This window comes from Ranitomeya imitator, chromosome 10 (genome assembly GCF_032444005.1).
Source record: "Ranitomeya imitator isolate aRanImi1 chromosome 10, aRanImi1.pri, whole genome shotgun sequence".
Classification (NCBI taxonomy): domain Eukaryota; kingdom Metazoa; phylum Chordata; class Amphibia; order Anura; family Dendrobatidae; genus Ranitomeya; species Ranitomeya imitator.
Genome location: NC_091291.1, coordinates 8,796,958 through 8,809,698, shown reverse-complemented (window position 1 = coordinate 8,809,698; position 12,741 = coordinate 8,796,958). Strand labels below are relative to the sequence as shown.

General features: G+C 41.7%; 1 protein-coding gene across 1 annotated transcript; it reads right to left on the bottom strand.

The window, feature by feature from the left end:
- Positions 1-4,087: 4,087 nt before the first annotated feature.
- LOC138651594 (IgGFc-binding protein-like) lies at positions 4,088-11,248 on the bottom strand. The gene is made up of 4 exons (XM_069741895.1): positions 10,128-11,248; positions 10,008-10,037; positions 6,591-6,762; positions 4,088-4,211 (listed from the first exon to the last, which is right to left on the bottom strand). Exons 1-4 carry the CDS (start codon positions 11,221-11,223, stop codon positions 4,088-4,090), a joined length of 1,422 nt encoding a protein of 473 aa, XP_069597996.1. The 5' UTR covers positions 11,224-11,248.
- Positions 11,249-12,741: the final 1,493 nt, after the last annotated feature.

Genomic DNA, 12,741 nt, shown 5'->3' with positions numbered 1-12,741 from the left:
TAGAAATAGTATAATAGGGACCGAGACGTCTTCAACAACAGCCAAGCCAGCAAATGGACACCCAACCAGGAGTGTTCACATTTTCACAATTTAGTGTTAACATCAGCAGCAGCAACAGCAGGCACTGAAATACCACTGAATATATCACAGAGTGCAATTACATGATCAATGCAGCACACTAAAAACTACAACATCACCTAGTCTGCACAGTCTGTGATTGGGGTGCACAAGTCCTTGGAGATCCATGACTTGTTCATATTGATGAAAGTTAGGTGGTCTACAGGGGACAGCCGGTTGCACTCTTCTGTCTGGACACCACCAGCAGCGCTGAAGACACATTCTGAGAGAACGCTGGCTGCCAGGCACAAAAAAAACTCCAGGCCGTGTGAGGCGAGCTCAGGCCACTCAATCCATTTTTGAAGACCAAAATGTGAAAGGGTCTAAACCCTCCCTGATGGTATTGATATTGAGTTCTAGATACTCCTGCACCATCCTCTCCAGTCGTTCACTACCTGTAAGACTTGGACTCTGTTGTGCTGGTGCTCGAGATGGTCTAAAAAAAGTGTCAAAGGACTCACAGAAATTGCTTCTTTCACTTACACTGCCACTGCTGCTGCTAATGTTTTGGCATTGACGAATTGACGGGCCGGAGGTTAGAAGTCTAGAGCTGTGATGCGAACTGTGTGCTTCACTGCTGTCTTAAGGAAAATCTCTCTTAACATTGTGTAAAAGTGTGTTTCGATACTCCAGCATTCGCGGGTTCCTTTCCAGGGCGGGAAACATTTGTCAAAATTTACTCTTGTAACGTGGATCTAACAGAGTGGCAACCCAGTTACATAGTTACATAGTTACATAGTTATTAAGGTTGAAGGAAGACTTTAAGTCCATCTAGTTCAACCCATAGCCTAACCTAACTTGCCCTAACATGTCAGTGTCAGTGTCATGTCAGTGGTCAGCACTATTTTAAATCATAACTATAGGGGGATCATGCTGCAGATAGTTGAGCAAGAAAGCACTCACATGTCGGGCTCTACCATGAGGTCTAAGCCCATGCTGTGTCGGTGGTTGGGTAACACTGATGCATGTCCGCTCCTGCCAACCACAAACACCAGAGAGGGGAGGATTATCCTCTTCATCTCTTTACAGTTGCTCACCCATCATCTGTTCCTCTATGTTTATTCCTTGGCTCTTGCCCCTTCACTAACACTTTTGACACTTTTGTCTGGTATCACCAGACTAATACAAATGGATAGTCAAAAGGCAAATCCAAGGTCTGGCAACAAAGATCAGAATGTCAAAGTTTCGAACACACAGCAAACACCACTGAGCTGAAAGATACGACTGGCGATAGTCCCAGCATAGCTAGACAGCAAATTGGCCAGCAATCACCCTTAAAGGGTGGCACCTGGAGGATCTCCAGCAGGCCAGGCCTAATTGGGCAGCAAGGAATCCCAAATACAAAACTGACATAGAGGGCTATGTGGCGCACATGCTGTATATAAGAGGCTATGTGGGGCACATACTGTATATAAGAGGCTATGTGGGGCACATGCTGTAGATAAGAGGCTATGTGGGGCATATGCTGTATATAAGAAGCTATGTGGGGCCTATTCTGTATATAAGAGGCTATGTGGGGGACATGCTGTATATAAGAGGCTATGTGGGGCATATGATGTATATAAGAGGCTATGTGGGGCACATGCTGTATATAAGAGGCTATGTGGGGCATATGATGTATATAAGAGGCTATGTGGCGCACATGCTGTATATAAGAGGCTATGTGGGGCATATGCTGTATATAAGAAGCTATGTGGGGCCTATTCTGTATATAAGAGGCTATGTGGGGGACATGCTGTATATAAGAGGCTATGTGGGGCATATGATGTATATAAGAGGCTATGTGGGGCACATGCTGTATATAAGAGGCTATGTGGGGCACATACTGTATATAAGAGGCTATGTGGGGCACATGCTGTATATAAGAGGCTATGTGGGGCATATGCTGTATATAAGAAGCTATGTGGGGCCTATTCTGTATATAAGAGGCTATGTGGGGCACATGCTGTATATAAGAGGCTATGTGGGGCATATGCTGAACATAAGATGCTGTATGGGGCACATGCTGTATATAAGAGGCTCTGTGGGGGCTCATGCTGTATATAGTGGGCTATGTGGGGCACATGTTATGCATAGGGGACTATGTGGGGGACATGCTGTATATTAGAGGTTACATAGGGCAGGGGTCCCCAACTCCAGTCCTCAAGGCCCACCAACAGGGCATGTTTTCAGGATTTCCTTTGCATTGCACAGGTGATGCAATTATTACCTGGGCAAGACTAAGGAAATCCTGAAAACATGACATGTTGGTGGGCCTTGAGGACTGGAGTTGGGGACCCCTGACATAGGGCACATGCTGTACATCAGAGGCAATGTGGGGCACATCCTGTATATCAGAGGAAATGTGCACATCCTGTATATCAGAGGCTACATGGGGCTCCTACTGTACATGTAATTTTCTGGATTTTATTTTTAGATTCTGTCTCTCACAGGTGAAGTGTATGCACAATAAAAATTACAGATCTATCCATTCTTTGTAAGTGGGAACATTTTCAAAATCGTCAGTGTATAAAATACTTATTCTCCCCACAGTAAGAGGCTATGTGGGGGCTCTAACGGTATATAGGGGCCTGTGTATGGGCTCATACTGTAAATAGGGGATGTCAGCATGCTTAATTCAGCTCAATATTAAGTCATACAATTTGCACCTCTAGAAAATTAATTGCCCCCCCCTGCCCTTAGAAGTTCACAAATAATAAGCAGCCCACACCCATGTTACTCTAATCCCCCCCAGACCCGATGTTATTTCATATTTAGCGCCATGTTGTTAGGGTTGGTGGCTTGCACTAAATAAAAATACATAATAACGTGCAATCACAACCCGGGGTCCACCGTGCATCGTGTGAACGGAACACTGAGAACCAAGCTCCATTACAGCACAGAGAGGAACTGGTAAAAAGAATACAAAGTGCAATACCCCGTTAAACGTCACAGGGATATAGCTCGTGGATTAGACTGGCTCTGAAACTAAACAGTGTCAATCGCACACCTAAACAAAACAGTTACAAGCCAGAAGAAGGAACTTCTATGACGCTAGATTTCAAACCCTGACTAGATGGTTGAACTTGCCCTGTAGCTCTACTGTGCTAACCGCACACATGTAGGAAACAGGTCCTAAGTCAAGAGCTAATTGCCCCCAGTGACGCTCTCTGCCGGCCATCATGTAGGGTCCCAGAACTTAGACAGACTCACAGAACACGCAGACAGAATGGTAGAGTGTCCACACTCATTCACCATAACATTCATGATACTAGCGCACCGATATGCACCGCTGAGCGCCTTTTAAACACAAGGCTCCACCCCAAACACACACGCCCAGGAAGCCGACACATCGCTTGCAGGCCAATCCGTAGCTGCCACATCACCAGAGCAGCTGACGTCTGACCACCAATGAGAAGACGCCACATCAGGGACATGCTCAGTATGGTGTTCTCTGGACTTGGACTCCGGAGAGGAGGACTGCACCAGAACATCACTCATTCCTATAGACTTGGCTGGAGACCCAACAGGAACCAAGTGAAGAACATGAGCCTGAGCAAGACGCTGGGACCGACGTCTGTGCTGAGCAGCACCCACCTTGGCCAGATCTGAATGGAAGACCACAGCACCAGGCAATGCTTAGGATCTATCCAACGCAGAAGGAGAATCCTGACGCCTAACACTTGTACTACATGTATAGCACAGTCCATAATGGCATCGCCTCCTAGTGGTGGAAGTAATTACTGCACACAACACAGCTGAGCTGGATGATTTATTATTGTATAAGCAGATTATATTTGCTGCATCCGTCACCGTACATTATAATAATTCATTACTGTTATTATTATCCTGGAAATGATAATCTCACTTCCAGGTCTAATCAGATGTTTGCATTAATCAATTTCACCTAATGAGTCATTATTGCAGATTTAGAAAGAAAGAAAAGATGATTTATTATAAGATTTTTTTTAAAGTAAATTTCTGTAAGTGACTATAGAAGACCCTCGGATTTCTGTGCGCTGTTTATTTCAGGTGACAACTTTCCTCCAATGTCTTGGTCTCTTCCAGGAATCACAGTATCTCGGATTATTAGATGTAATTTATCGGCACAGAACCTGCGGGACAGAGAAGGGGTTAATGATATATAAGATACGCACAGACACAACTCATACATGTGCACAGTGACTTTTTGTGATGCATTTGTTTAAACAATTAGATTATTTTTTCTTCATCTATTCTTAGTTGTAACAACCATAACTTTCTCGTAGAAGCCTCACTACTATATGATGAAATTTTCTTTTTTTTTTTTGACAGACAAGCTGCGGTGTTCTAGGGGCCATTTTGCCTGTAACTAGCTATCACATTTATAGTTATCTTTAATTTACTTAATAAAAAGTTTTAAAAAAATCGCCATAAACAAATTATTTACTGTATTACACACTTTGCCATGCTGTACAATTATATAGAGATGCACCAGTATATAAAGATTTATATTTATGTACCAGGACAATATGCCTGTTAAGACGAAAAATACTGCTGAGATCCTTAGGCAGAAACAAACCTTCTATAATTAGTAAAGCAGCCTGGGGATCACTATTAGAGTTTCTGCCTGCTGTGCTGCAGCTTGTGAATTTGAATGTTTGGAAAAGAAGACAAAAGTTTTCCTGGTCATGAATAGGTGAAAAAAACTCAGTTTTAAACTGGTTAAGAAACTTTTACACAGGGAGGACAATGATCTGTACAAAAGTTTGTTCCTAATCATTGTCCAACATACAGTAAATGTGTCTTAAGATAAAACAACAAACACAAGTTGATTGATTTATCATTGGTCATATCCTTCAGGATGACTTTGAAAATCAATAGATGTCAGCAGATTTCTACATGGAAAGGAGGATGAGCAACCAGTAAAAATGTCAGATGTGTGGGGGAAGGAGGAGACAAAAAAAATTAATTGTTACATGATAGCAAACCAGAAGCAATCAACTTGTTGTATCAGAGCGAGCTATGGATGGTGTGATTGATGGTAAGATACAAGTATGTCATTTTCAGTTCCTTCAAATATTTTTCCGTTATTTTGGGTTCTTGGAAAGTGCGGTTTACAGAGCAAGAGGAACAGAGCTATTACATTTTATTTTTAATCCAGAAAGATAGGCAGTGTTTATAAAAGTGTACAAAAGATTTTATACAGGGGACAAAATAATACAGCATATACAATTGCATAAAATAAAATCGAATAACAAAAGAAACTTGCTAAACACTGGTCACAAAAAAGGCTCAGAGCTTAGCGAAGGGAAGCACTTCTTTTAAGAAATGTCCGATGAAACGTGGGTCAAACCTCCACAGCAATGTATCTTCCGGCACTGAACACAGATCATAATTTTCCTTGGCTTTTTATCAGCACAAGTGACAGTCAAACACCTCCCCTCTGTCGACTCATAACATGGCTGGACTTAAGCGAACTATGGGATGTGTCTTAATCTTAAGAAATTAGAAACTTCTCAACTGCTAGCATATCTCGGCTCCTGGTGGTCCCCAGCGGGAGACATTACCGTCATATTTTTTATCTTCATTTTATCTGTTCATAGATAGGAGACATGGCATAGATATTCTCCTCTATCTGGCCGATATCCAGTTGGCGGCATACTGGCCATTGTTCCGTGACGTGAAACCATGCTTTGCTTCGCCATTTCAGCACTAGTGTTGAGCATTCCGATACCGCAAGTATCGGGTATCGGCCGATATTTGCGGTATCGGAATTCCGATACCGAGTTCCGATATTTTTGCGATATCGGGAATCGGTATCGGGATGAATATTCATGTCTAAAATAAAGAATAAAAATAAAAAATATTGATATACTCACCCTCGGACACGCCCTGGTTGTAACCGCTGCAACCGGCAGCCTCTGTTCCTAAGAATGAGCGAGTGAAGGACCTGCGATGACGTTGCGGCTTGGGATTGGTCGCGTGAGAGGCCACATGAGCGGTCACGTGACCAATCACAAGCCGCGACGTCATCGAAGGTCCTTCACCCTGCATTCTTAGGAACGGAGGCTGCCGGTTACACCGCTAAGGTCCAGGGTCCGCTGGAGGGGTGAGTATATCGATATTTTTTATTTTTATTCTTTATTTTTTACATGAATATGGATCCCAGGGCCTGAAGGAGAGTTTTCTCTCCTTCAGGCCCTGGGAACCATCGAGGAATACCTTCCGATATTTGTGTCCCATTGACTTGTATTGGTATCGGGTATTGGTATCGGCGATATCCGATATTTTTCGGATATTGGCCGATACAATCCAATACCGATATTTTCAAATATCGGAAGGTATCGCTCAACACTATTCAGCACATTTCTGAAAATATGACTTTCCTATCTAGTATATCGATGAAGTTCATAAAAACCTCACTTAATGTTTTTTATAAAGCACACTGAGAGATTTTATGTTTTATGTTTAGCTCTTATCTACCAGTCGTAAATCTGCCCTTCTCTACATACCTGTGCATTAAAACTGATTGGACGGACATCTGTTTGCCATTAGGATTTTCCTTAATTACCTTTTTCCAAAAGAGGAGATCAGCTACATAGAGGGGGTTATGTGAAGGTAACTGGTTAGAGTATACGCTCTTTTTCTCCCTTCTGTACAGATGTCTAAGGATTTTAATTATTTCTTTATGACAACGTCGAAAAACCATAGATGTGAAATACTGAAGAATATGACATGAACACCTTTTAAACCCCAGTACCACTGACCCATAGACCACATAAATTGAGTACCCAAAAGTCAAGAGGCCAAAAGGTCTTCTACAGAGATGACCCAATAAATTTGAGTGAAATTGAATTTTAATAAATTTTTACAAAAATCCAGTTTTGCCAAAATGCTAATTTTTTGTAATTTGCTTTTGAGCGGAATCAAAGAGATAGCGTCCACTTGTTTCAAAACCTTAAAGGGAACATGTCACCCCGTTTTTTCAAGAAGAGCTAAAAATAGCGTTAAATAGGGGCAGAGCTGGGCTTTACATTAGTGTATTTTGTGAGCCTTTATTCCTCACCTATGCTTCGGAAATACCTTTGTAAAGTCGCCGTTTTGGGCTGTCACTCAAGCTGGTCAGGTCATATGGGCGTGGTGACAGCGCTGTTTCTCCCCCAGATCTCCGTTGGTGGCGTAGTGGTGTGCGCATGTCGCATGCGAACTCGGCTTCAGGAAAATGGCCGTCGAGATCGCCATCTGCGCACGCGCAGCATCCCACGGCCATTTTCCTGAAGCCCCGGGAAGCCGAGAAGAACCATCTGCGCACGCGCGGCCTCACAAAGATGGCCGCGCCCACCGAGAAACGGCTGAATAGCGCAGATCGCGCTATTTTCCTTGAAGCTTCGCAGTGGATTCGCCAGTTGGACATGCGCACACCACTACGCCACCAACGGAGATCTGGGGGAGAAACAGCGCTGTCACCACGCCCATATGACCTGACCAGCGTGAGTGACAGCCCAAAATGGCGACTTTACAAAGGTATTTCGGCAGCATAAGTGGGGAATAAAGGCTCCAAAATACACTAATGTAAAGCCCAGGTCTGCCCCTATTTAACGCTATTTTTAGCTCTTCGTGAAAAAACGGGGTGACAGGTTCCCTTTAAAAATCAACCCAAACTTCACCATTCACCTCTCTCTGCTCGAGCCCCTCAACTCCTCTCTCATCTGTCACATCCTTGTCACATATTCCAATCACCACCGCTGGCATTGAAGTACCTGGGCCTCCCACACTGGGCTGAGGCTTCCGGGTGCGAGTGGAACAAGGAGATTTCTGAACATGTGCGTGCAAGGTCGTGGCACACGCCTTGACATTTTGAAGCCATGATCTTTCATATGCTTGTGCAGAACCCTCCCAGGTGTAATCAAACCCAGAAGTCCTGGCCTAGTGTAAAGGGACTGGGGATATCAGTTTCAGTAGTGGCAACCTGAAGATGAAGCAAGAACTGGAAGGGTGACAGTGAGGAGCAGAGAGTTGAGTGGTGAGGTGAGAATAAGGATTTTCTTGAATTTCTACCTATTTCATTTATTATGTTCTCAGATCTGTATAGACCTCAGAACATAACAACATAACAATGGACATTAAATTTGAACTTCCCGGGAAAATCTGTGTGAATAGGAGAATTCAAAATTTTGCCTGATCCGCTCATCTCTAGTGTTGTGGGATGTTGCATGTCGTTGGCGAACTCAGTCGAGGGGTTCAAGAGAGGCCTGGATGTCTTCCTGGAGCAGAACAATATTGTATCATACAATTATTAGGTTCTGTAGAAGGACGTAGATCTGGGTATTTATTATAATGGAATATAGGCTGAACTGGATGGACAAATGTCTTTTTTCGGCCTTACTAACTATGTTACTATGTTACTATGTTACTATGTTGCAGCTGAAGCCTCCACCATAACTAGATTTTGACCAGGAATATTCAGATTCCATTTTCTAACTAAATTCTGACACCATAGTCGTCACTAATCCAAATCGGCCGTAACTTAGAGGAATTGTCCACCCTGAACACGATTTTGTCTTCAGAGCCTTGTTCTGACCGTTTCTGAGAGTATGGAAGCGGCTCAAAGCCTAGTCAGCTCGGTACAGCAGAGGCTGGCTGTGTGATACAGCTGACACCTGGCCGCAAACACCGAGAAAGGGGAAAACTATCATCAAAGCAGTTTAACTCCTTACATGCCACAATTTGAAGAATCTAAACAGGGAAAGGAGGAGTGAGCTGTTTACATTTAAAAAATATGCAGATTTTTTTTAAAGAAGGATATTATTTAATCATTGCAATATTATACTTCTGTAGACTTACTCATTTACACCTCTCCTGCGATTCTTAACCCGATCACCGGTAGATCAATTCCTAAAAAATAAATAAAAATTGTTCAATCCCTAATAAAAATAAGGATTATTACCAAATTTATAAACTTTCTGCTGACAAGAATAATTTCATTAACTCAATATTGTAAGTGGTTTCGATATTTCAATTTTTCTCTTTCCTGCTTTTATTGTAGGGGTAGTTAATTTAATATTTGAATAGCTTGGACTTTATGAACGTGGAAATACCAATATTTTTTTATTTTGTTTATTTATTTTTAAATGAGGAAAATTGGGTGATTTAAACTTTTGTATTTCTAAAAGAGGTGAGCAGTCAGGTGAGCATACATTTATATAAATATATACTTTTTTTTTACTTTTTACGTATTTTATTTATTATTTTCTGCAATCTGGAGAGACTCCATATCATAATATTGGGCATTCAATTCGCGGAGAATAACTTTGAACAAATCGAATTTCCCGGGAAAATCCACAAATTCTGGCGAATTCAAATTTTGCCAGATCCGCTCATCGCTAATCCTTAATATTGTGTCATGTAAATGTTACTCTCGGCTATTGACGTTGGCATTTTAAGCTGCAAGTTGAAAAAGGCATAAAAAGTTTGAGAAAAACAAATTAAACTCTTAAAATCTCATGTATGAAAAATGGAAAAGACATTTGCCCATGAATAGGGAAAAATGGCGTGGTGATGAAACCGGGTAGGGACCTTTTACTCGGGGTGGACAATCTTCTGTACAGAGGTTCCTTCCTAACCATTGCCCAATAATCATATGTCTGGCGATAAAATGACAAACAAGAGCTGATTGGTTGTTATTGATTGTATCTTTCATGATGACTTCAAAATCATCTGATCTCTAGATGTAAGGAAGGGACGAGCTACTGACAACGGAGTCAGATGTGTGGGGGAGGGGGAGAAAGATAATTTTTACATGATAGAAACCAGAGAAAATCAACTTGCTGTATCGGAGCTCGTTATGGACCAATTAGTTGGTGATAATTCACAAGTATTTTTCTTTTCATTTATTACAAATATTTCTCATTGTGTAGATGTGGAATTACCAATTGAATCGAGTAGTGGACACACCGGAGCTATAAAAAAAAAAAAGGCAAAAATAGTCAAAACAAGTCCAAAAGCCAGACACAATAGATGAGCTATACTGAAGAACATGACATACACACCTTGTATTCCCGCTCCCACTGTGCCATACGCCATGTCCCCTGAGTACCCAGTAGTTATGAGAAGGAAAGGTTCTATGGGATTTTGCATTGTGTTGGAACTGAAGCCTCCACCATAATTAATTTCTGCCGAGACGTACTCAGTGTTAGGGATTGCCTTCCATTCGACATTTTGTAGAGGTTTCCCATTGAATAAGAATCCAGGAACACTCGAGGCCTTCGCTGTAATAATGGCCAAATTATTGTCAAATCCCTTCTGTCCAACAAAGCTGTAATTATGGAAGAACGATTCAGTATCTGGGATTTTGATCAGGAAAGATCCGAAGGGTTTGCCTTCAAAATTGCCACTAAAGCCGTAAAGAAAAGCCTGAATATTCTCTGTGCTGTGGATGGATAAGGGTTTGGATGCAGAAACCTTAATCTTCATTGGTTTTCCTGCTTCTAGGTTGGTCGTCAGCTTTTGTTCACCTGACTGGTACTCCAGATAAGTGTGTTTAGACGCCAAGACAGAAACTTGGCTGTCACTAGATGAGAAGGACGGGGCTGAGACAATGTAGGACTTTCCCCACTTTTTTTCTGGTAGGAGCTGTTCATAAACAAGGCTGCAACCTCCAACACCAGGAACACATGAATGGCCAGATAGGACGGCCACAGGATGTTGAGAGGTCACCGTGGTTCCGGAGAGGTCATCTGTACTCTGCAACTGCACGAAGTGGAACGGCTTCAGATCCACGGTCATGGTGTCACCCTTATTATAAATCTTCCCGTTGTAATGTACAGTTCCACTGAAGACCATGGTAATTGTAGTTAAACTATTATGGGCAGCAACAGCAAATTGTGCATAGTGTTTTGAAGGTCCATCAGTCGGGGTGAATATGGTGTATTTAGTTCCCCACTGGTCAACCGGGTAATGCAAAGCAACGTCTCCACTGGTTCCTGCAAAGTTGTAGGACATCACGGTGATATCATCATTGGCTTTAATGATCATGCTACTGGAAGATATCCCTGATCCTATAACCGGCTGGGGATTTGGGTACTCGAATGTCACTGGTTCTCCTTTCCTAACTGTGACCTCCTTCTTGTTATCAGAATTATTCATGGTCGTGGATATCGTGGTGGAAGATGGACACCGTCTAGGAAGTATGAGTTTCAATGTAGCAGTTGCGCTGCCTAATGCTGGCTGCAAAAACACGGTTTCAAATTCTTTTCCTCGTATGAAGATACTCGCTGTTGCTATAAATGAAACATACAGTTAGATTTACAGTTCAGGCCCTTTTTTCATAGACTAAAATAGTTTTAATCTAAATTGAAGAACAGAAAGTCTAACATCATAGACTTTACTAATCCGAAAGGAAATACCTTAGAGGGAATGTCCACCCAAAACACATTTGTGACCTAAAGTTGACATGTTACTAGTGATACAAGTGCACGAATTTATCAAAGATAACTCTGAGCAAGACAGTCTGACCCTTTACAGGCCATTGTGAAGGCTATCCTTGACCAGGCCTGAAGGAACGTTAATGACCAACCAATGTTTGTTGTTATTTTTTCTTTTTTTTTTTGCTTTTTCGCTCTTTGGCAGGAGTATTATGTATATTTTTTCATTGATGTGGCTACATGGGAGACAGTTTTATTACAAAACTAAACTTTTAAGGACTTACATGGTTGCCCCTGTACTGCCATTCCTTTGAATCCCACCAGTAGACCCGTTCCTGGAGAATAAATAGTACACATTACTTCATCTTCCCCAAAGTCTTCAGTTTTACTGATAAATTACCAATAGACAAAGTTTGTGTACGATTATACAATACAAGTTTTATTTGAAGCAGGTTTAATGTCTTATAGTCCGAAACAGATGGATGGATGGAAAATAGACATGAAAAATATAGGTGAAAAATAGATGGAAAAATAATTCAAATATTAATGAATTTTTTTTTCTTCGCGATATTTTGGACTCACAATGAAATACATTAACCCCATCCAGTCACGGAGAATGTTTGCTTTTTCGCTTCTATTTTATTTTCCCCTAACATTTTTTATTAACCCGTCCCCATATCTGTGTGAGAACTTGTACATGACGTTTCCTATTCTGGAAAAACCTCAGTGAGAATGAGAACAAATGCTTCCTAAGTTTTCTTTTTGGCATTCGGCTCGCCTTCTACAGCTAACTTTCCATGCCAAGTATTCGATGCGTTTTCCTAGTTTGTACTTTTGTGTGTAAAAATGCAGCATCTTACAGTTTTAGCAAAGTGTATGGGATTCTCTGAATCTCTCACCTTCTGTTCTTTTTGTGCTGCGTAAGCTGTTCTGTGATTTGACTTTTGAGACCTGAAATATGTCAATTTCTCTTGCGGTATATATATACATTTTATTTGCAGATTTCACCCACACATTTAAATTGGATGAGGAAAATTCACAGATAGAAAACACATCTGCAATTTTATTGCATTTCAATAGCGGGGGATGCAGGAGGATTATTCACCGGCTCAAAGGGCTGTTGTTTTTTTTAATGTGATAAAGTGGTATTTCATCTGGTTGGATGATGGCTGTATACATGGCTGGGTAATGGCTATAGACATGGCTGGGTAATGGCTATAGACATGGCTGGGTAATGGCT

What these genes read in the sequence shown, in the direction of transcription:
- LOC138651594 (XM_069741895.1), bottom strand. Translation starts at nt 11,223, where the DNA reads ATGAATAATTCTGATAACAAGAAGGAGGTCACAGTTAGGAAAGGAGAA. An exon ending in TCCACTACTCGATTCAATTG is followed by an intron (nt 6,763 to 10,007) that starts GTAATTCCACAT and finishes GTTGTCATAAAG; the next exon opens with AAATAATTAAAATCCTTAGA. An exon ending in CAATCAGTTTTAATGCACAG is followed by an intron (nt 4,212 to 6,590) that starts GTATGTAGAGAA and finishes TCTGTCCCGCAG; the next exon opens with GTTCTGTGCCGATAAATTAC.